The sequence below is a fragment of the Copadichromis virginalis genome, linkage group LG7 (assembly GCF_057382275.1).
Source record: "Copadichromis virginalis isolate Kocher_CV1m ecotype Utaka linkage group LG7, C_Virginalis_male_GT1.1, whole genome shotgun sequence".
In the NCBI taxonomy this organism is placed as follows: Eukaryota; Metazoa; Chordata; class Actinopteri; order Cichliformes; family Cichlidae; genus Copadichromis; species Copadichromis virginalis.
The window spans coordinates 46156565-46181039 of NC_140624.1; the positions used below are offsets into that span (position 1 = coordinate 46156565).

Genomic DNA, 24475 nt, shown 5'->3' on the forward strand with positions numbered 1-24475 from the left:
CATATGATTTCAAAATCAGTTAACATCTTGCATGCAAAACCACCGACGTGGTGTTTATGTGTTTTGTTGTTTGGAGGATTGCTTGTTTTAGGAACAGTGGAGAGTAATTAACACGAGTGCTTGGGTCAAATGTGTAAATGATTTGAATGAACAGGCTAATTTTCATCTGCAGTCTAAGGCAGGTTTATGGCATGTATATACATTAAAAGAAAACTCAAAAACAAATGCATGCGAGCACAGATCAAACCTATAAGCATTTATATTATAGAACATGAAAGTGGCACACCAATGGAGAATTTAAAACATTGGTGGTTATGATAACTTACAAAAGCAATGGCACATAAATGCAATCATTACACTGGGAGCAGTTTGTGAAAGAGAAGGTAAATCAAACGTTCTCTTGCTAGGCAGCTCTCAAACACTGTGTGAGTCAGTTCATTCAAGTTTCTGACTGACTTTTTTTTTTTTTTGAAAACTTACCACACTGATCATTTACAAGGACACACGCTTGCTTTTACATATTCAATATCACAGTACTCATATAATACAAAATTAAAGGTACGAGTTGTTGAGTTTTTGTGGCTCACGAAACCATGTGAAAAAGTACGAATAGTGAATTTATAAAACTGCTTTAAATAACAGCGATGAATCTTATTCAAAGGAAAACTCATGTAACAGTTCTTATGTGTTTGACTCTGTTAGATTATTAACTATACCTAGATTCATTTGCATTATGCAAAACAAGACAAAGTTAAAAGGAACAAGAGATCGACTCCTTTGTGATAAGTATTACAAGGAAATTATGAAGGCAATAAGCTAATGTAAATTACAAAAATAATTAACTGCCAACTGCCGTGCTTCAGTATAAAAAGCGTGCAAGGGTCCATTTGGCTACAGTCTTCACAGCAGTGCTTTCTTCTTGTTTGAAATTGAAAGAACAAACTGTTTTACTTGAAAACAATTTTTAGCAAGAGAGTCATGCTTCAGATGGGGGTTTCAGTAGTTGCTTAGCAACAACAACAACAGCTTTTCTAAAAAGCATCTGTTTAGTACTGTAAATCAAAAAAAAAAAAGCAGTGCAGTGTGCAGTGGACACAGGTGGTTGGTTAAGCTTTCTACGCAGTAGGAAGCCTCTTAACAATGCTGTCTTTTGTTTGTTCACTTGTCCCATTTTTAAAGTTGTGCAGGTATTACCAAAATGCTCCTCGTAAAATTAAGGGAGCAATTAAATCAGAACACTTGAATCAAACATCTGATCTTAGTGAATAACATGTTTCAAGTTGAAAATTTTTACTAGCATAGGCCCTGTGATTTGTTGACGATAAAATAAAAAAACAGCCTATGGCCTTTTAACTAAAACAACCAATTGTTTTGCAGCATGTCAGAAAGGTCATAACCAAAGACCACGAGGTAGCACAGTAACAATATGCATCACTACAACATATCTGTTCACAAAGTGAGATGCAATGGATAGTAAGAATTTTGGCAGAAATGCTAAATTGTGGTCAGTAAATAGTAAGGAGAACAGTGGAGAATGGCTGTCAAGTAGTGAGTAAGACACACAAAGCATCGACTGTGGACAATTATGAATACAAATCTGCACCCATTGCAGTTTATTAACAGGTTAATAAATTGAGTGCTTCACTCAGTTTTAATTTTACAAAAAATCCCCCATTATATCCCAGCACTTGATTATCCTAACAAACACGTTTTATTATATTTTGTTAGTTTTGTTTTTGTTTTTGTTGTTTTGTCAGTATAAATGGTCCCAAAAGGATCATGGCCTGTTCTAAACATAAAACAGTGACAAGCATTTCTTCTCTAAATTCTGAGTCTGATTAAACACAATAGCAAAAGGAAAAACATGTATCTGTAGAAAACTAAACACATTCAATGAGAGAGAAAAGGACTCGAGCCCTTACGAGAGAACTTTGATTCTTGCTGTAACAAATAATAGTTACTGGGATTATTAAAATTTACAATTAACCATATATTAATCTATCTCTATCTTTGATCACAATGCAAATAATAACAATAATATCTTGCAAATTGCAAAATTGCTTACAACAGAATTACACGCTGGAATCACCATCAGCATATGGCCAGATCATAATTATGATAGTACAGAAACGAAGTAATGAAGTCACACTATTAGCGTTATTATGGAGGTCCTAAATCGTGGTTGGATATCCTCATAAAATTTGCCTGAGAGAAACAAAAATCTTAGTTAAAGACTTATATTAAAAGAATACAACATCGTCTTTGCACCTGAAACTAATTGTTAGTAATCTCTTGGTTTCTTTTTTTATTTAACATCCTTATATATAATATGAAGAAATAAATGATTAGATGGTTTTGTGTTTAATTAAGTTTTAGGTGCGCTATAATCTCCTCCCACCTGCCTGTAATGTTGCGCGCTGCAGTTTTATAGCAACTGTTGCCCAGTGAGGCAGCGCCATAGTCACCGTAGTCCTGGCGACTGTAACCCACCAACAACAACCTCTCTCTCCATCATTACCACCTCCTCCACCATCCTCATCTTCATCAACTAGTCCACAGCTCAGGTTTGCTTAAACTCTTTACTATTTTTAGCCAACGCACAGTTCTCTTCTGGCGTCACGTTGTAGTTTGTTTGGTTCTTTTGAAGAAAATATTATCGCTCGGGTTTATGTTTGTCTGCTGATGAATGAAGGCTCGATGAATCGCTGGGGTAGTTTGCTAGCGAGGGTGTTTCTTTGTAACGTGTTAGCCTGCTTGCTAACGTTGCCTGTAATGCCCACTGCTGTGAGAGGTCCTGTTCGCTACCGTTAGCTAGCTACGGCCTCTTACTGCGTTGTGTGAGGCTAAAACTGGCCGAAACGCGTCCAGCTGGACTGGAAATTGTGTTTTCTGCGTAACTTATTTGTTTAAACTTGTCATGCTGAATGGTAGCGTAGGTCTTGGCTAGTCAGTGATGCTAACTGGTCAGCTGGAGCAGGAGCAGGTGTCTGTTGCTAACGCCACCGATGCCTTCTGACAATGCCTGTTGGTATCTCTCTCTTTTTTTTTTTCTTTTTTTTGGGGGGGGGGAGAGGGTAACGTTATGGGGATATTGCAAGTTTGTGTTTCGGGTGGTTCAGCTGTTTGCTCATACAAGATCAGTGCGTCGATTAGCAATGGAAAGTGCTGTGAGCTAGCCTTCCACACACACACTTACTGCTATTGACAATAGCTAAGCCATTACTTTCCCTTTTGTCTTAGGGAGCAAGATAGCTTCGCTAGCTCTCCATCTGCCCTCTTTGTGGCATCAGATGGCAATGATAAGCTGACTGATAACGCAAGGCTAAGTTTTGCAGTGGGCAGCTTTGAGGAAAACAACACTTAACGGATTATCCTTTAAACAGCGTGATGTTTTCTTGACTCGTTTTGTTAATCTGTATTATTGATTCAGCAAATGGACCGGTAACAGTTAATACACCCCATCCTCACAATAAGAATAATGCAGAATTATTGATTCCGTGTTAAAGACAGAAATTCATTTTTGTATTTCTATAATTCATCTTTTTGTACCCTGAGTATCAAAGAATTGAAGGAGGGTTAAGTGTGTTGTTTTTATTATGGCACTCAACAGAAAGGAGGTTGTTTGGGGGTTTGTTTGTTTGTGGGCATTCCAGGCTGCTTTTGAGTTGAGTAAAACTATTCTGTTTTTGTATTTCATTCACGTTTTGAACATTCCTTAATCTGATTGCAGATTTTTCTTATAAAAAAGTAGGTTTCTTAACGTTGCATCACAATTACTCTCGAGTCCACCTGTTCACCTGCAACCTCTGATTTCCCTTAGGCAAGAGAACAGGTGTGTGTGTGTGTGTGTGTGCGCGCGTGCTGAGAAGGGAAAGATGGGCACATCTGCAGCATTGTGGGGACTCTTTACCATCTTCATTTATTTGTATGCATCCGTCATAGAGAAGGCATCCAGAAACAATACACAACAACTGTTGGTCATCTTTGGCTTTTTCACTGCGATTGCTTATGTATTTTGTACGAGAAACGCCTGTCTCTCACCTGCAGCTGGACCTCACTGCACCAGAGTAATTCATACCACCTGTAAAATAAAAGCTAAAGCTCAAAATAATGTTAATGTATTAATCTGTTTGCATATACAACCCAAAATAGGTCATCCCTCCCACCAAATGCACACACACATAAACAGGATGTTGGAGACTGCTAGTTATAAGATCATGTTACCACTTACCTGTAGTCCACTAGGGCAGAAATAGTACCATGCCACCTGCTGCCTGGATCCTGTTGCATTTCCAATCACTTAAAGAGGGGCTGATTAATTCAATTATTCAGTCAGCCATTTTCATCGCTCGGCAGCACGTTTGTTTTGTTATTTGCCACAGCTTTTCAATAGTAATGTAAAAAGGGGGACACGTAAAGATTATAAAGGATGCATTTAGATTTTAGATGACCATAGTTATCAGCACTTAATTTTCCAGCTATGCGTTTTTGGGCATATCAGTGTTTTAATGTTTAATGCTTGCCTTTTATTTATGCAGGTTTTTCACATCAAAATCAGAATCGGCAGTCCTTACAAACAACTCCTGCTTTACAATCTTAGAACACAGCTCCTAAACAAACGTGCTACTTTGCATACCCCCTACCCCCTCCCTTTTCAGCTCCCAATTACATCTCACAGGTGCTGTATGAGCGGTGATCGTGGTGCTGTGTTTGTGTGAGAAAGAGAAAGAGCGATAGAAAGCGAGACTTTGAGTGTGGTGTACTTTTCAAGCTTGTTCACCTGTTCTTATGTCTTGGCTTAATGCATAAGAACTCCAACTTTGTCATACATAATCATTAGAGAGGCAAATTATAGTTCTTTGTATTTTCTGGTAGCTGTGACTGTGAACCTTTCCTGCTTTACTATTTGTTGCCTGTGGCATTAGCGGGAGAAACTGAGGAGGGGAAAAAAACTCTGAGCAAAATGTTGCACTCCTTGGTGGCTTTTGTTCCTCTGAGTCTTTGTAGGGCTTGCACTTGCTCAGTGGAGCACAGCATTTAAGTGGGCCACAAGGGAGTGACTGAATGGTGTGGCAGGAGGTGTATGAATGTGTGTGTGTGTGTGTGTGTGTGTGTGTGTGTGTGTGTGTGTGTGTGTGTGTGTCTTTATGGAGGGGGCTGAGGTGAGGCAGCTAGAGTGTGCTGCGGTGCAGGGTCTATTTTCCTACGATTAGGTGGGATCAGTTGTACTTGAGATTTCCACCTGCATTGTGGAATATAACCCTACGTCCTCTCTCAAAGTAGTTCCTTTCTCAGCATTCATATGCAGATGGTTGACAGATTAAAGGAAAAACCTAAACCCTTGACCCTTGTTATGCTGTGGGGGACATTCTGCTGATGCGGTTTGGGTCCGCTTGCCCCCTTAGATGGAAAGGTCACTACAAATCAATACAAAGTTATTCCAAGTGGTCACCTTTATCTTATGATGAAACATTTCTATTTTGAAGGGAGTGGTGTTTTCTAATATCAGACTCCCCTTTGCACAAGGGCAAACAAGTTTACCAAATAGATCAGCGGGTATGAAAACAATGTGAATTATTAACTGCGGCTTGCCATAACCAGATCATTTGAACATCTATTGTAGATTTCTGATGGACAGTGTTAGACAGTCTGTGCCACCATGACCAAAACAGCAAATGAGGGAAGAATGCCAGTCCTAGAGATACAGAGTCTTGCAGGAATAAAATCAAGACACAATGAAGCCGTGTGAGGAAATGGTGGCTAAACACCTGTGATAGACACCATCATGGTTTTTCCTATGAACTCAAAGCTGAAGTTTGTGAGGTGTGGCCCTTTAATAGGGTTGGTAGCTTGGATTCACCAGCTTTTAAACCAAGTTACTGGTTTGTTGTAGCATGCATGTAAAGGTTTAATCCTGTTGTTAGAATGTCAGCGTATTGTCCTAACTTTCAGTGTCTTAAGGAGATTTTCCTTTTGCCCTGCTATTTCTTTCATTTTCATTGCACCTACTACTGTTGACTCTACCCGGTTGTTTTCATTTGAGGTTGGTCACCTCAACAAGAATCAAGTGATAATTTTTGTCTAAAGAGAGGAGCCAGTGTCAGGTGAAGGGACAGATCGAGCTGTCCCTGCAGAGATTTGAAGCTGTTGGGAGACCCAGCTTAATTAACCAAGAGAGGCTTGTTCATGGAAACTGTGGTGGGAAGGAGGTGGCCTTTCCCTAGAAAGGAAAGGAATGGAGCCGAGCGTAGCCATACTATTATTAACTCACAAACACAGGTTCACCATCGGGTTTGTTCTCCCTATTGTCCTTAATTTCACAAAGTCTGTCTTAGTAGGTATATAAATGCAGTCTTAAATTTAAGATGTAGAATATAGATGTAGAATATAGGTCTCTGGTTAGTACTAAACCCATCTGGTAAAGATCTGTAATGAGGTATTTTGTTCTTGGCAGTTTTTTTGTTTTGTTTTGGGGGTTTTTGTTAATACTATTTCATGCAAGTCTTAAGTAACATAAACCTGTAAAAGTAGTGCCGGTTAGAGAAATGAGAAGCAGCATCTGTTTGGAGTTTGTTAAATATTAACTTGGTTTATGGCTGTGAACATGGAGACAGGATCATGCGTCACTGAAGCATGAGGCTCTCGGCACACTGAGTACCAGAGGGCAGAAACAGGTGTTTCCGTAGGATTGGTCTAGAGCTGTTTTATTAGCATTGATTTCAGTAGAACATACAAGGCTCTGTGATGGTACCTAAGGTTTCCTACATTTTATGTCGTGGCCTAACCAAATCATGTGGATTGGGTGGTGCATCAAAAGTATTTGCCTATTAGAACTGGTGTTCATTGATCTTTGATTGCACACTAGTATTAGCTGTGTGCTACACTGATAATTACAAGTAATATAAACCCCCTATTTAGCTGTGAATAGAGTATTACATTTTTTGTTTTTTCGGGGTGGGCAGAAGCATGATGAACACTAAGGTACAGTACCTTTTCTTTTAACAACAATCTATACATGTTGACTGAAAAGTCAGTCGTTAAATTTGAGGAGCAAGCAAAACAGGTATTCCATTCTTGATGTAGGCTTTTTTTTTAGCTACTCAAACAGTTTGGGGCCTTATTTGTCATATTTTGCTTTCGTAATGGTCCAGATGATCGAGTCACCAGGTCCAGACTACAGACAGGCCAGTTTAGCAGATTTGAACTCATAACCATGCTATTATGATGCACAATGTGGTTAGGCAGGAAATAAACCCTTTTCTGTAAAAAGATTCCCCAAATCGCAACATATTTTCCCCTCAAAGTTATATATATCACTCAGCATTAATGTGTATTCCATAGATGTGCATTACACTGCCATATTGGCATGCTTGGCTTTTGAAGTGTTTGCATTTAAAAAGCTGAATGGTCTGTTTCTTTTTTTCACTCCAGAGGTGTTTGCTGTTTCCAAAAATCATTTTCCCTGGTCAAACCTCTTTCCACTTTACCTCAATCCGTCCTCCCATACAGAAAACACTATGATTATACAGGGTCTCTTGTTTGTTTTGTTCTTTTTTTATTTGTGTTTTTTTCTTTTTTAAATACATCAACAAACTGTGTTCAAGGACATTAAGTTTTCATGAGTCCATGATTTCATTTTCTCAACTGAGCTGTCCCTGTCCTCAATGCAGTACTTCACAAGGCCTTGAAGGTCTTGTCTGTTCAGCCTTATATCACAGATGATGAAACTCCCCCCAGTTTCCTTGTACTTTTACATTGATGAGCTTTAACCTGTACCTATTTGTCCATAAAAGTCTTTCACGCTCAAGGATTCCTCTATGCTGCTGGTGAAGTGACACAATTCACCAGGTTTTATCTTTACATAACTTACCAAGTCTCTTGTTGCTCTGGTCGCAACTTTTTCTAAATGTGTTGCTGGTGCCAAATTCAAAATTTGCACACATTTTTGAGCATAGCTTTTCTTATATTCAGCACTATATTAGATTAAATACATTGTAATTAACAAAACGTTGTCCTGTGTTAATTTTAAACTTCTGTAAAAAGCTGCTTTACAGGTTAGACCATCTGGTCTACAATGATTTAGTGTTTTCCCTTTCTTATTTAGGCGCCATGCAGACCCCTGAAGCAGGCGCTGACTCCACCTCCACTGTCCCTCTTCAGACCACTGTGCCTGTCCAGCCTACTGGCTCCACCCAGCAGGTCCCCGTCCAGCAGCAGGTATGTCCAGCCTGCCTGGTGCCAGTGCACATGAAATGGATGTTTGTATTACTTAGTTCAATATAGAAGTGTAGTAAACAAGTTGATTAATTAATAACCTTTGCGATTTATCTTTCCAGGCCCAGACTGTTCAACAGGTTCAGCATGTTTACCCAGCACAGGTGCAGTATGTCGAGGAAAACAGTGGCGTCTTCACCAATGGCACCATGTGAGTCACTTAGCCAGACTTCTCATACACCACTCCACAGATATTAACGTAAAATCTCTGAAGCCTGTTCTTTCTCCTCCCTGGTCTCTTCACACCATCATTCATGTCACAAGCACATGATGTTGGTGGGAGTGCATGGTTGTTTTTGTGTTAGATTTCTTTTCTTTGTGGTGTGGAGACCTGTGTTTGATGGTGCTTAGTCACCTGAAAATGACCTGAAGTAGTCTTTTCTTTTAAATTGTGAGGCTTTCCAAGAGTCTCTTGAGTCTAGGGAATAGAGTTAGATCCACACTCAATAACAAGCCCAAGCCGATATGTGACGCAAACAAAATGCAGAAGTACGGCTATGCCGTGTTATATCAGCTGCGATAATACAGGATATAAAAGTGTCTTATCATGACATCGTCGCTGTAGCAACTACATGCTTTAATGTTCCCTAGCATGTACAGCAGTGACACAAGCACAGTCATGTCATTGCGTGAGGCCCATCTCAGCGTCCGATGTCGATTTATCTCTAACACAATACTTTGCAAAATATGCAAAAAAAACCTTTTCCACTCAAAGTTTAAACAACAAACATGATTCACCGTTTGACGGAAAAACATACTGTTGAGCACAACCAGGCTGTTCCAGAGGATGTTAGCAGCTGGTCATGTGCAACCCAAAAGTAAACAAATGACTCAAGAAAGCATCAGTATCTGCACTCTTTAGTTGCACTACATGGAACAGGAAGAACAAAGTGTGGATGGACATTATTGATTCGGTTTCATGGTAGAAAAGCATGACTTTAAGCGGCTGGTTAAAAAGCTCGACCCAAGATAAAACATCCCAAATAGAAAATATTTTTCAGTATATAATGTGACAATCAGTGTTAAGCCTTTTTTTCCTATTTTACTTCTAATGTCCAGGGAAAATCTTGCTTAGGCTACTTTTGTGCTTACTTGACTTATGCTATGTCACTGTATACAGTGGGGCAAAAAAGTATTTAGTCAGCCACCGATTGTGCAAGTTCCCCCACCTAAAATGATGACAGAGGTCAGTAATTTGCACCAGAGGTACACTTCAACTGTGAGAGACAGAATGTGAAAAAAAAATCCATGAATCCACATGGTAGGATTTGTAAAGAATTTATTCGTAAATCAGGGTGGAAAATAAGTATTTGGTCAATAACAAAAATACAACTCAATACTTTGTAACATAACCTTTGTTGGCAATAACAGAGGTCAAACGTTTACTATAGGTCTTTACCAGGTTTGCACACACAGTAGCTGGTATTTTGGCCCATTCCTCCATGCAGATCTTCTCGAGAGCAGTGATGTTTTGGGGCTGTCGCCGAGCAACACGGACTTTCAACTCCCGCCACAGATTTTCTATGGGGTTGAGGTCTGGAGACTGGCTAGGCCACTCCAGGACTTTCAAATGCTTCTTACGGAGCCACTCCTTTGTTGCCCGGGCGGTGTGTTTTGGATCATTGTCATGTTGGAAGACCCAGCCTCGTTTCATCTTCAAAGTTCTCACTGATGGAAGGAGGTTTTGGCTCAAAATCTCACGATACATGGCCCCATTCATTCTGTCCTTAACACGGATCAGTCGTCCTGTCCCCTTGGCAGAAAAACAGCCCCATAGCATGATGTTTCCACCCCCATGCTTCACAGTAGGTATGGTGTTCTTGGGATGCAACTCAGTATTCTTCTTCCTCCAAACACGACGAGTTGAGTTTATACCAAAAAGTTCTACTTTGGTTTCATCTGACCACATGACATTCTCCCAATCCTCTGCTGTATCATCCATGTGCTCTCTGGCAAACTTCAGACGGGCCTGGACATGCACTGGCTTCAGCAGCGGAACACGTCTGGCACTGCGGGATTTGATTCCCTGCCGTTGTAGTGTGTTACTGATGGTGACCTTTGTTACTTTGGTCCCAGCTCTCTGCAGGTCATTCACCAGGTCCCCCCGTGTGGTTCTGGGATCTTTGCTCACCGTTCTCATGATCATTTTGACCCCACGGGATGAGATCTTGCGTGGAGCCCCAGATCGAGGGAGATTATCAGTGGTCTTGTATGTCTTCCATTTTCTGATGATTGCTCCCACAGTTGGTTTTTTCACACCAAGCTGCTTGCCTATTGTAGATTCACTCTTCCCAGTCTGGTGCAGGTCTACAATACTTTTCCTGGTGTCCTTCGAAAGCTCTTTGGTCTTGGCCATGGCGGAGTTTGGAGTCTGACTGTTTGAGGCTGTGGACAGGTGTCTTTTATACAGATGATGAGTTCAAACAGGTGCCATTCATACAGGTAACGAGTGGGGGACAGAAAAGCTTCTTACAGAAGACGTTACAGGTCTGTGAGAGCCAGAGATCTTCCTTGTTTGAGGTGACCAAATACTTATTTTCCACCCTGATTTACGAATAAATTCTTTACAAATCCTACCATGTGAATTCATGGATTTTTTTTTCACATTCTGTCTCTCACAGTTGAAGTGTACCTCTGGTGCAAATTACTGACCTCTGTCATCATTTTAAGTGGGGGAACTTGCACAATTGGTGGCTGACTAAATACTTTTTTGCCCCACTGTATCATGCTGGTGGTTGATGTTTCAATAGAGTCACATTTCAAATTAGGTAGTGTGTAGTGCTAACCAGTGCACCACTGTCGCACTTAATTATCTTAAAAGCACAAAATCCACAATAACACCTATTTTTAAATTGTCTGTTAAATAAATTTACCATGTATAAACGTTTGTAGTTTTTATATCCTTACTTTGGGCACACTGGCTGATTGTTGTCATCTCTTCTAAACAGAAGAACCTACTCCTACTCAGAGCCAGCGCTATACAGCCAGAACAGTGGAGGGAACTACTTTGACACACAGGGCAGCTCAGCACAGGTGTCCACTGTGGTGACGTCACATGGCATGACCAACAATGGAGGAGGGGGCACTGGAGGAATGAGCATGGGTCTGGCGGGGGGTCAGGTAATCAGCAGCAGTTCTGGGGCTTACCTCATGGACAGTGCTGGACCCCACCCTGCAACCCAGACCGCACGAGCTTCACCAGCTACTGTAAGTTGCATAGCATCGACTGTGTGGGTCCTCGGTCTACCTTTCCCTCTTTGCATTTGTGTGTTTGTTTCTTGATCTGAGTAGTGTTATGTAGTTTGTTGTGATTTGGTAACTTATAAATTTTGCCTGGTAAGATCCAGGCCAGTAATAGTTTGCTTGGAATCTCCCTATTAGCATAAATGCTGTTTCTGTCATGCTTCATCTATCTATGCACGAGTTTGATCCGAAATGTGGATCGGCCATTTCTTAATTAGAGTTCCAAATTTAAACTTTGAAGTTATGTCATGTGTGCAAAATTTTCATGTGTGCACATATTGTACCATATCATACATAGACAATTTTAGCGTGCTACTTTTCCTTCATTGTGTGGCGTGTGCTTTATCTCTGGTCATTATGTGGTGCTAATGTATGAAATGCACTGTGTAGGCTGGGAGTTTCTGGAGTGATGTAACTTCTACCGGCAGTGTTCACTATCATCTTTAATGTTATTTGAGCAATATAGGGGTTTGTTTTTATCCCTTATTTTATATGTCTACTATTCCCAATCTTTGAGGAAGAAGACAGGGAAGTGATAAGAGCTAAGAGACAGGTGCAGTAAGGAGGGGAAATTAGGGCATGCTTATGGAAAATCGTAGCCTTTTTATTTTGCTATGATGATCTGAATTCACTGTAAGAAAATATTTTGCATTTTAGAAAATATCTACTCATAAAACAACATGTGCAGTCAGGTTTCACAGGACTATGCAAGTCTATGAAGACCTGCGTGCACCCTTATTGCTTTGCATAGGAATTAAGAGGCTAAGTAGCAGCCAGGTGCCGCTAATTATACGTTATTAATTGATCATCAGCAAGTGTGAGCACCTCTATAAAAGCAGAAGTTTGCTGGTTTGGAGCATTCAGGTGTGGGTTAACACAATGTCACAATCTTTCCAGCAATTTACCCCAAGACTGTGCAATAATTGGAGAAATTGCAAAAAAGAAGAAGAAGAAAATTCATTACCACACAATTAGAAAAAGATTGAAGAAGTATGGTTTGTTGGGAAGGGTCGCCAGGAGAAAGCCTCTTCTCTTTAAAAAGAAGAACATGGTGGCTAGTTTTCAGTTTGCAAAGTTGTATCCGAACAAACCAGAAGACTTCTTCATCACTATCTTTTGGATGGACGATACCAGAGTGGAGATGTTTGACCATATAGCACAGCCCCACATCTGGCAAAAGCCAAACACAGCATATCAGCACAATCACCTCATACCAGCTGTTAGGCACGGTGGTGGAGGGCTGAGGATTCGGGCTTGTTTTGCAGTTTGTAGTGATCGACTTCACCATGAACTCCTCTGTAGACCAAAATACTCTAGAATCAAGTGTCAGGCCATCTGTCCAACAGCTAAAGCTTGCCCAAACTGAGTCATGCAACACAATGATGAGCCCAAGCCCAGCACCAGATCTATAACAGAATGGCTGAAAAAGAAAAGAATGGAGGTGTTACAGTGGCCTAGTCAAAGTCCAGCCCTCAGTCTAAATGAGATCTGGACTTTTATGCAAGAGAGCTGTGCATAACTAAATATCTGCAAACCAGAAAGAACTAAACCAACTCTGTACAGAAGAGTGTGCCAAAATTTTTCCATAACATTGAGAGACACTGATAGTCATACTGAAAAGCTGTTGCTGCTAAAAATGTTTCTACAAGGTGTTGAATCACTGGGTCTATTTACTTTTTTCCTGGACTGTTATGTACACTTCATCTAAATTATTAGCTTTCAAACAGTCTTTTAAGAGTCATATTTCCAACTACTGCATATCTCACTTTGGAAGTAAATGTTCTTGCACTACAATGACCTGCTGAGAACTAAGAGCCAGGCGTACATACTATGCAATCACCCTCACTTGAGCTAAGTGTTTGGTTTTTACTTTAATTTATACTATTGGAATCTAGAGCTGGGCGATATGAGATTTTTTCATATCACGATATGTTTTTTTTTTCATTTCAGGCGATAACGATATCTATCACGATATAAGCCAAATAACTATATTTGTAAGATTTAAATGTGCCGTTGCTCACAAGTAAAATGTGAAATAATCAGCAGCTTGTTTTTATTTAAATATTTATTTCCCATAATAAGTTCAACAGGGTAGATGTACTTAAGGAACATGAGACTTTTTCAGGTAAATAAAGGCAAATATTGCAAACTACACAAAAGGCAGCCGCTAAAGCGTTTAAGTTTCAAAATAGAACAAACGAAACAGACTAAATTGTCAATTCCACTTAGAAACAAAATATTAATTCTAAAAATAAATCTTAGTTTGTTTTACAGAAGAACAGACAAAACTGACTAACTTTTGTCAATATCAAATAAACTGAGAACTAAAAGGAAATTCTCAATCTCTCCTTGTTGTATAGCTTAGCTTTTCAAACAGTTTTAACAGTTACTTTAGTCTGACAAAAGCCGAATGACGAATTAGCGCTTCCAGTCAGAGACTGAGGCTACGTCCACACGTACACGGGTATTTTTGAAAACGGAGATTTTCCGTTTAAAAAAATAATCCCGTCCACACATAAAGGCAGAAATGAAGAAAAACGCTGCTATGAACATGCCAAAGCAGCAGGTGGCGCTAGATTCCTAACCGTGAAGAAATGTTGGCCAATCAGAAGTCTAGAAGCCTCGGTGGGAAAAAGTAAACAAAGCTGCGGCATAGAAGCAGAACCGAGTCGTATGTGTGGACGGACAGTAACTGTGTGTATATGTAAGCATTTAAACACTGCAGAGAGTAGAATTAACAGTAACAGTATTGTAGAAATTCATTTCACCGAAACAATAACGTGGCGCACAGTGTGACGCATGCACCAGTTTATTGTATTTCCAGACTTGCTTTCGGCACAATTTACAGTGCACGCTACTCTGTTTTTTGTCAGACTTGAAATAGCCGAAATACCTTCACACTACGGAACTTCTATGGCTCTTCCGTTCGACAATCTCTCCGGCATTGGAACCATCATCTGTTTTCTCTTCGGTCACGCTCGGTTGATTTTTCTAGTCGGCACACTCATTTCCTCCATTACGCGCTGGCTCCATTACCCGCTGGCTGCTTCCCAAACAAACACGTGCGGCTTGGCACTTGTTCTGTACTTAGCAAGTCACGCGACGTGACGCTGCGGCTGTGATTGGTTCGGCTCTGCGCTACTTAGTTTGGATTGGCTGACCTTTTTTTAAAAAAAATTTTTAATTTTTTTATTTTAAGAGGACAAGAGCGGCGAGGTCTATCGCGATAGCTTAATTTCTCTATCGAGTAAAAGTTATATCGCGATACATATCGTTATCGTTCTATCGCCCAGCTCTATTGGAATCACGCTGAGACACAGCACATATTTACCAGAAGAGCACTAAATAGTTTTGAACTGAGAATGGTTAACTTTATGCCTCGTGTTCATGCCTCCCCTCTCTGTAAAATAAGAGCCAGTCTGGTATTACAGAGTCATTGTCATCTCGAAAGGTTTTCCTGAATGACAGGTTGTCCTGCTCTGCTTGGGTTTAGCGGTGCTTGCTTTGGAGTCTTTTCTAGATTGCCTTTTTTTATTTTCGCTTGTGGCCTATTCATGTGTGTACATCAACTCTTTATTTTTCTTGCTTTTGTTTTCATTTTCCCCTCTTACATTTTGTTGTCCTGTGCTTCGTGGTTTATCAGATTGAAATGGCGATTGAGACTCTCCAAAAATCTGAGGGTTTATCCAGTCAGAGAAGCTCGCTGCTCAACAGCCATGTAAGTTGCTTTTATGAACGCTCGCCCACGTCTAACCTTAACTTTTGCTAAACTCGCTCTCTTGCTGCCTCCCTCCAGTCTCTGTACATTTAAGTTCAGTGTGGTGCCTGCTATTTTCGTTGCTGGTTTTAATTATTACCGCTTTAAATTTTCTGGCTGCTATAGAAGCTTTTGCAGAGCAGTGATGGAGCAGTATTATATTTACTAACTGTTGGCCTAAGGTTTTTGTAAGGACCAACATGGAAGTCTGTTAAGTTAAAAAGGAAGATAAAAAAAAAAATGTCATGAAAAACAATTCTTTCTTGCTGTTGTAGCTCCAGTGGCTGTTGGACAACTACGAGACAGCAGAGGGAGTAAGTCTGCCACGATCTACTCTCTACAATCATTATCTGCGCCATTGCCAGGAGCAGAAATTGGACCCTGTAAATGCAGCTTCTTTTGGCAAACTCATCCGCTCCATCTTCATGGGTCTCCGTACAAGACGCCTCGGGACAAGGTTAGCGCCTTTTATCTTCTTAAGTAAAGAAAAGCTGTTACATTAGGGATTTGACATTTTAATCTATTAGAAATATGCCCGCCTCCTCACTGTGAGTCTATCAGTGTGTTTTAACTTTGGGGTTTGTGTTGCAGAGGGAACTCCAAATATCATTACTATGGTATACGTGTGAAACCAGATTCCCCACTCAACAGACTCCAAGAAGACATGCAGTACATGGCACTCAGACAGCAGCCTGTTCAGCAGAAACAGAGGTAGAGCACACACAGCCTGGACTGAAATATTAGCAAGTTGTAGTTTTAGTAGGTAGGAAGCAATGTGATTTTGGTATTGGGGGGGTTTTGTTATTGTTTTGTTTTTGTTTTGTTTTTTTAAGGTTCAAGCCAGTGCAGAAGTTTGATGGTGGCTCTGGGGAGAATTACTCAGGTGGAGGGCAGCACCATCCTGGTGCTGCAGAGCAGACAGTTATAGCACAGAGCCAGCACCACCAGCAGTTCCTAGGTCAGCGGCTTTTCTTTTTATCCAAAAGTCTGAACTGACATATACTGGCTATTATGTCTTTTAGATGATTCTGTTGTGTTCACTTCCAACAGATGCGTCGCGGGCACTCCCCGACTTTGTAGAGCTGGACCTTGGACAGAGCAATACAGAGAACATCAGCCTAGATGATGTGAAAGCTCTCCAGTCCCTTTACAGAGAGCACTGTGAGGTTAGACAAAGTGCTTTTTATATTCAATGCAGTGTCTCACACACACACGGCACACTGGGCACTTAAGTTGATGTCACAAAGGAAACGGGTCAGGATCCTCTTTCATGCTAAAAGATGGCTGAGTAATCCCTTTCAATGTTATCGCCTTCATTGATGCGTCATCGTGTGTGTGTGTGTGTGTGTGTGTGTGTGTGTGTGTGTGTGTGAGACTATTAACCTGGGCTTAACTTAATTTCTGCAGGGCCCATATTATGTTTTCCACTTATTTTCTAATAAGACTGTTTTTCTCTGTCAAAGTAAGGTCAGTTTTGTTCTCTTTATCAATCATAACACCATCTTTTTTTCTTAATCAAGAACTACAGTAAATGGGCTCTTACTTACATGGTGCTTTTCTACTCACTTTGAGCAGCTAAAGCACTTTCTCACTACAAGTCTCATTCACCCAATCTCAGACACAATCATACAGTGCTTTTTTTTCTTCTTCTTCTTTCTTTCTTTCGATCTGTGTGTAAGCACTTTTTGAAATGTTTTTTTTTTTTAAATCTGACATTCGCACTTACGCTCTGATGGATGTATCATGCCCAAGGATACTTCGACACACAGACTAGAGTAGCCAGGGATCGATCCACCAACCTTCAAATGTGTATACCTGCTCTCCCATCTGAGCCACAGCCGCCCCACAAAAAGCTGCTAATACTAAAAATACAGTAAAGTACAGTTTTGCTTAATTTAAAGAAGTCTGTGAATTTAAAGTTTTGTTGGGTTTTTTTGGATTGAGAGTGGGGGAACTTTCGAAAAGATCAGGTGTGACAGATCTGTAAATGCCAGCAGCTGACATTTTGAAACAGAACATTCTCCTCAACTCTGATAATGACCCAGAAATTAGGGATCAAATCATCCACAAGTGTTGACCACAGCTCTAACTTTTCATTTTATCCAAATTAAAAAAGTTAAACAAAAAAAAAAATGTCCTTACAAACCCATAGTAGTGTGTAACCTTGCAGATAGTTTGGTATTTTAATGTCCGTGTTAAAGGTTTCCGCTTGTTAATACAAAAGGAATGGAATTTCATTTTAGCACTAAGTGCAATGGAAAAAAAACTGACAATATAACAGAATTGACTAGCAATAGTTTTTAGAAGTCATTATTTTCAAAAGAACAAAGAAAGCAGTATCAGTCATGAATGTTCTCTTTTCATTTCAGGCTATCCTGGATGTGGTTGTCAACCTCCAGTTCAGTCTGATTGAGAAGCTGTGGCAGACATTCTGGCGTTATTCTCCCCCGGACACTGTAGAGGGTGCTACTGTCACAGAAAACAGGTGAGGTCAAGTAAATGATATACATGCAGTATGTTGTGTCTGAAGGATAAATATTAAAATATTTAATGTCAGAAATTTAAAAAAAAAAACAAAAAAAAAACAGGTTAATCTGGGGTTGTTGTTTTTTTTGTTTTGTTGTGTTTTGTTTTTCATTTTGTAGCAGCATAAGTGAGATTGAAGCGCGGCTCCCCAAATCACAGCTATTGGTGCTGTGCAGAAACGAAACTGTACTCAAGTGGATGAGCACCTGCGACCATTTAATGTACCAGGCCCTTGTGGAGATCCTTATTCCTGATGTCCTGAGACCCATTCCCAGTGAGCCACAGTCACACATGACTCATGCTTTATTTGTTTGTTTGTGTTAATGTTGATGACAGCTCAATCATTAATGCAGTGTTGTCAGATTTGCCTTTCTGTATCATTTGTCAGGTGCCTTGACTCAAGCCATTCGCAATTTTGCCAAAAGCCTGGAAAGTTGGCTCACTAATGCCATGAATGCCATTCCACAGAGAATGATCCAGACCAAGGTATGTTATTGCAGATGTTTGTATTTGGCTGTATGGCTTTCAGATCACATACTTAGAAAGCATGAGTGTGTTCCTCACCCTTAAGTATGCATACATCGAAACCTAAAGACTGAGATCAACAGCAAGGAGATGGTTTGTAAAGTGGCTTGCAGATGTATAGCAATTGTGTGCAGGCTAACTAAGGTGAAGTAGTTCTAACAAAGTAAGATTTGCAGTAGGATGCATTAAAGCTTATCAGGGACATAAATAAAACTTAATTGAATTATGGTGGCTGGCACTGAGCGTAACTTCAAGGCCTGGCTGTAATAACACTACGGTTTAATAATAGATAACATGAATACCTAGAGCAGACTAATGTGTTTACGATACGTATGCATGTGTACTTAAAAAAGATAACATCTGGGCTCTTGTTTCTTTTAACAGATTGCCGCTGTTAGTGCCTTTGCGCAAACATTGCGCAGATATACATCTCTGAACCACCTGGCTCAGGCGGCACGTGCTGTGTTGCAAAACACATCACAGATCAACCAGATGCTCAGCGATCTCAATCGTGTTGACTTTGCCAATGTACAGGTAAGAACTAAAGATCTTAACTACTGTGTCAAAGAATAGACACTTATTCATTTTTTTGTCGATTGTTTTCTGAAAATGTCCAAATACAACCCCTGTGTGACTGTTGCATAGGAGCAGGCATCGTGGGTGTGCCAGTGTGAGGAAGGAATGGTTCAGCACTTGGAGCAGGACTTCAAGGCCACATTACAGCAGCAAAGCTCTCTGGAGCAATGGGCAGCGTGGCTAGACAATGTGGTCACTCAGGTCCTCAAGCCCTACGAGCACAGGCCCAGCTTCCCCAGGGCAGCTCGACAGTTCCTGCTAAAATGGTCCTTCTACAGGTCTGTGGTAGAGGGTGGGAAATAAGTGTATTCTGAGACACACATGAGAGTGTGCAGCATTGTTTTGAAAAGACAAAAACACTTTGGTGTTTTATATTTCTGCAGCTCGATGGTGATCAGGGACCTGACCCTACGCAGTGCTGCCAGCTTTGGTTCCTTCCACCTGATTCGACTGCTGTATGACGAATACATGTTTTACCTGGTGGAACATCGTGTGGCTCAAGCTACTGGAGAGACACCTATTGGTGTCATGGGGGAGGTAAAGATGTTGCATATCTTGTTTTCTCTTTACTCTCTCTGACTTTTTAAAATGATGTTTCATAGTTAGTGCCGTTGTCATACACTATATTAAATAACAACCTGTAAAATCATAGAAAACAACTAAACAGAAAATTCTTTATGATAATTGTTTGTCTTTGCAGTTTGACAGTCTCAACACCTTATCCCTTACTAACATTGACAAAGGTATGTAAAATGATAATATTTGCTACAAATATTGTGAGATTTTTTTTATGTCATTGAATTGTGATGATTTCTGCATCTTCAGTCGTCTCTAAAGCTTCCTTTTAATGCTTGTTTGCTGTTTTCTCCTGTCTAGATGAAACAAGTGGGATGGACAGTGACTTAGAAGAGGACACGGAGGAGTCCGGGGAGCCTCTTGCCAAGCGGGAGAAGTCGGAGCACGAGGTAATCCAGGTGATCCAGGTCGGGGCACTAGAAGATGGGTCCCACCCTGTGGTGGGTGTTGTCCAGCCTGGTGTACTTCACTCTTTGCCGCAGCCCCCACAGGACCACACTGAGCACATCCTTACCCCCTCTGTTGGTACTCCGACCATCCGCCACTGCAGCACCACGGGCAACACCTATGCCTCTGTTTGAGGGTCTGGGGGCACAGCTGACCTTGTCTGGCCTCTTTTTGCCCTGTTACTCTTCACATATCTTTCTCTTTGTAAGTCTTGGTGTTTGTGTCCTTTTTCACACATTGTCTCTGTTTGCACCGGTGTGGATGTGCTCTCCTCTTCCAGCCGGGTCAGTGGAGGAGCAATGAAGTGCTGATACACCGGCCACGCTGTTCTGTCCTTGTCTGACTGCTTAGATTCTGGATGTGCTCGTTAAGTCTGTGCTCGGCAGCTGATGGAAGGGACCTGAAGGAAAAGGACTAATTCGACCCGTTAAATGTTTCCCGTTTCTGCCTCTGTCTGTGTATGCAGATGGGTTTTATCCCGAAGACAAATTACTACTGATAACTACTGATGTCTCAGAGCTCAAATCCATGTCACTAGTCCCAGTGGAGCAAAGGCATTGATTGACTCAAGACCTTACCTATTGTACATAATAGTTTTGCTATAATTTCAATTAATATTACATAAAAAAGAAATCATGGTGCTATCATTGTGTTTTGGGTTTTTGTTTAGTTTTTCCTTAATTTTCTAGTTAATCCTCCTAATTTTAGTATGATTTCATGTTGTCACACATTCCAACTGCTGATACACTTTTGGTTGAACAAAAATGTTTCTGTATGTAGCTAACAAAACTTTATATATGATTTTAAATTAAGGATCATGGGGCAGTTTTTTTCCGTTCCCTTTGAAAATGATTTAGTAGCCACTCAACGATAGACACTTATAGCTTTTAGCCACATAAAAACTAAGGAAAAAAAACCCTAAAGAGATGTCACTGCTGCTACTCTTGTATATAGGAAATTGAGAAGAAAGGCTGTTAAAAAGGAAAAAAAAAGTCTCTAATGCTAGCTTTTCTATGCACTCTGTGCATAACGCTTGCCTTCGTTAATTTTAGATGCTCTGTAATTCTGTTTATGTGACAAGCTGTAATCTTGAAAACAACTCACCCGACACGTTCCCCTGTTTTTGCAATTTCTGTCTTAATGAAATTCCTTAAGTTTGCAGTGGACCAAAAACTAACGCAAGGAAACTGAAGAGTGAGCCAACTGGGGCCGCACAGAAGTTGTTTCCTGTCCAACAGTGCCATGTTGCAGAGCAGAAGGAATGTCAGGGATTTAATGTACCTCGGCTTTATCATAGTGCCTTATCTTTAAATGCAGCTGCCCGTGTAGTCATGACTGTGTGCTGTAGAGAGCCTACAGCCCTTCTGCATTGTCCAAGCCACAGATTTGGCTTTTCTGGTGACTCGTGGCTGGATTTGGGCTGGCTCATCAGTGTTGAGACCAAGGGATGCAGGCGCAGACACGCCCGTTGTTTCCTCCAGCTCAGCTCTACTTAGCCCGCTACTTATCTGAATCGTGGTCTGTAGCCTCTCCCCTGCCCTCACTCTGCCCTCTCAAGGCCTATTCTTGCATTATTAGCCTTCGTTTTTGTGTGAAGTGTGTGAACGTGCGTGTTTGTGAACATGGATGCTTATGTGTGCGCTGCGTTTTTATGTACGCATGTGTGTGTTTATGCCTGTGCGTCTGTGTGCTTGTGTGTATTTGTTGGAACACATCCATCAGTCACCCTACCTCAAACCAGTGGTGCCAGCCCTTTGACGCGTGCAGCACAGTCACCTAACCTTATTGCACACACACCACTGTACTGCACAAATCTCAACGCGATAGAGAAAGTCTGCATTGCTTTTCTCTCACCTCTGACACACGTTCCTTTCAATTTTTAGCCCGTGACATGCTTCATTCTTTGTTCCCTGTTTAAAGATCATCTTTGTACAGTGGACCAAAAGTAGATATTTTCTGATATTCAAAGAGATATAGAGAGATATATATGTATAGTATATATAATGATGATACACTACATATATTTGTTGTTGGAGTTTTTTTTGTTTTGGTTTTTTTAACGTGGTTGATCTGATTGTTTCTATGTGAATGTTTCTTATGGTAGCTCATCTGTAATTAGTTCATAGACTGTGAAATGGGAAAGGCATGGTGACTAACTTCTGATTCCTTAGACTACATCTATACTTGAACTGTTATAGCCTTCTATGTTGTGGAGAATATTGAGATTAATCCTCTAAATAGGAACATTTTGTTACTAAAATAAATCTGTTCTTATTTTTTCATGCTTGTTGAAATGCTCTGTACAATTTCTCTGCAAAAATGTTTATTTATTGATATTTATTGTGATTTTTTTTTTTTCTTTTTGTTAAATTGCTTATGCATATGTTATAATGGGTACTAATGATAACTCTTGATTATTCCGCTGAAAAAAGAGCAGACCTGTACAGAAAGGCTGGATTTTCTTTTCTTTTCTATTTTTTTTTCTTTTTTTGTCATTTATGTTGATTTAAGGGTAAAGAAAAAAAATGCTGTTATCACAGCCCTTCAGCGGCTATCTTTAGATGCTAGCAGTACACTGGTACTTTTTGTTTTTAGCCTTGCTTGTGTGCCTGTGTAGAAAACATGCTTAACATTAGGGAAGTGTGGGAAAGTGCAAATGTCTTTTCAGCTATTGGGTCAGTGGACTCTACTTGATGTTCAGCCTTTTGGGGATGAGGATATCTGAAAAGTAAATTCTGACATTTCCAAACCTAGCTTCCTCACCAATTAAACCTATGCTACATCTGTAACACTAGCCCTGCTTGCCCTGCCAACGTGTAACACTAGCCGCACTTGTCCTGCTGGCTTAAGAAAAAAAAAGTCACTGATCGTATTGTAGAACTAGGCTCACATAAATCCAAGATTTTAACTGTATTGAATAGGAACAGCTTGAAAAGTCTCCAAAAAGAGCCAAGCAAACAGAGCGTCGGACGAGACACTGGCTCTCAATATTAAACTGAGTGCAACTTAAGAAAACAGAGAAAGTAATGAAAAATGTCCAATAAATGGAGAATTTATTAATCTCTTTTATATTGTGGAAATCCTTATATAAATATGTGTTCACGTAATTGAAAAAATGAAATGCACCATTCCCACAGGCTCCTTTCATGGGGTTGTGTCTATAAAATGTCCAAATTTGTTGTAAATCTGGGTGTACTGTTAGGAATAAAGGTTTTGCAGAATACTTTTCTTCTTTGCTTGGCAATGGCATTTTTACCTTTCTCCAGCTGGATTATGTTATCACTCAGAGATGAAAAGTTATTTTGTGCATTCGAAGTGAAAATGGCTTAAAATGAATTTACTGGTTTTCCTTTAGGATCAAAAGTGCTTTCTGGTCTTGCACACCCTGCCATGTGCTGCTAGAAGCTTCTTATTTTTGTATCTCTCTCACTAAGTTTAGCTCTTTACCCAGTTTACTTTTACCAGATTGTGCCAGATGCTGATTTGGCTTTCTCAATCTCAAAGCCTGCCTCTTTCCCAAAAGCTGGACCAATGTTAATGCAGCCAACACTATTATACTTTATTTCTGAGTGTCTTTGAGATTGATGAAGATTGTTTTTGTAACCACTGTTTGCAAATTTCCAAATAAGACCCTGGTGAAAGCTGAGAATTGCCTCTTCAGCTGAACAATATGGCAGCTTCACTGACCCATAGCGGACTCCAGTGCCTTTAATTTCACCCTGGCCAGAGCAGTGGGCCTTGGTGACTATTGGGTCTCTGGTGGGCTACAGATAGAGGCTACAGAGCAGACATTTCCTTGCACAGGTGCTGCCACTAAGAATGCTGAGGAAGCATAAAGACGTCCTCAGACTGGACTCCTGATTATTTACTGGATTTGACACACACACACACACACGCGCGCTCATGTTGCTCATGGTAGATTGCCTGCATTTTATTGTACAGAACTGGTTAATGAACCATGATAAAAACTGTAAGTAAAATGCTCTCTCATTAATTTTTTTTTTTCTCATGATCGTGATTTGTTTTGAATATTTTCTGAATGCTGTGACCCGTTTTGAGATTTGTAATTTTCTTCTTTTTTTTTTTTTCTTTCTAAGTGCCATTTGACAGTCTAGTGAGTCGTGGCCATCTGTAGCACCCTCTAATGCAAGCACAAGCATTTGGGAGTGGCGTTTAGGGAAGGTTTCTATTTGGCTTCACCCTAGACAAAAGTGTGTATATATCAAAAACAGAAAAGGTATATTTATTTGTGTCTTAACTATTTCATTTGTTCTTTTGGTGAACATTTTATCTGATATGTTGGCTCAAAGTGCTTTTGTGATTACTTTTCCCCCTTCTTTTTTTGGATAATGTATAGTATCTGATATAATATATACACACAAACTTCATGTGACTTTCCTTTTGTGTGCTGTTAAGTTTTCTTCATATAATGTATATTTTTCAAAATTGGCAAAGCAAACCAACATGTGTAGGATGATTTGTATCGTGTATTTTGCATTAAAAAAAAAAAAGCAAAAAAAAAAAAAGGATGATTCGGGGGCTTTTATATTT

At 40.2% G+C, this 24475-nt stretch overlaps 1 protein-coding gene across 1 annotated transcript; it reads left to right on the forward strand.

The window, feature by feature from the left end:
* The first annotated feature begins 2427 nt into the window (after positions 1–2427).
* Positions 2428–24450, forward strand: rfx3 (regulatory factor X, 3 (influences HLA class II expression)). Its single transcript, XM_085463734.1, has 17 exons — positions 2428–2564; positions 8105–8217; positions 8337–8425; positions 11223–11481; positions 15161–15235; positions 15550–15731; positions 15866–15985; positions 16108–16232; positions 16325–16440; positions 17644–17759; positions 17920–18074; positions 18189–18286; positions 18710–18859; positions 18971–19179; positions 19285–19438; positions 19602–19644; positions 19778–24450. Exons 2-17 carry the CDS (start codon positions 8110–8112, stop codon positions 20056–20058), a joined length of 2280 nt encoding a protein of 759 aa, XP_085319860.1. The 5' UTR covers positions 2428–2564; positions 8105–8109; the 3' UTR covers positions 20059–24450.
* The last annotated feature ends 25 nt before the right edge of the window (positions 24451–24475 follow it).

Excerpts from the sequence above, each read along its gene's own strand:
- rfx3 (XM_085463734.1), top strand. The coding sequence starts at position 8,110 with ATGCAGACCCCTGAAGCAGGCGCTGACTCCACCTCCACTGTCCCTCTT. Across the intron at positions 8,426-11,222 it reads GTCTTCACCAATGGCACCAT|AAGAACCTACTCCTACTCAG; the intron begins GTGAGTCACTTA and ends TCTTCTAAACAG. Across the intron at positions 15,986-16,107 it reads CCTGTTCAGCAGAAACAGAG|GTTCAAGCCAGTGCAGAAGT; the intron begins GTAGAGCACACA and ends TGTTTTTTTAAG.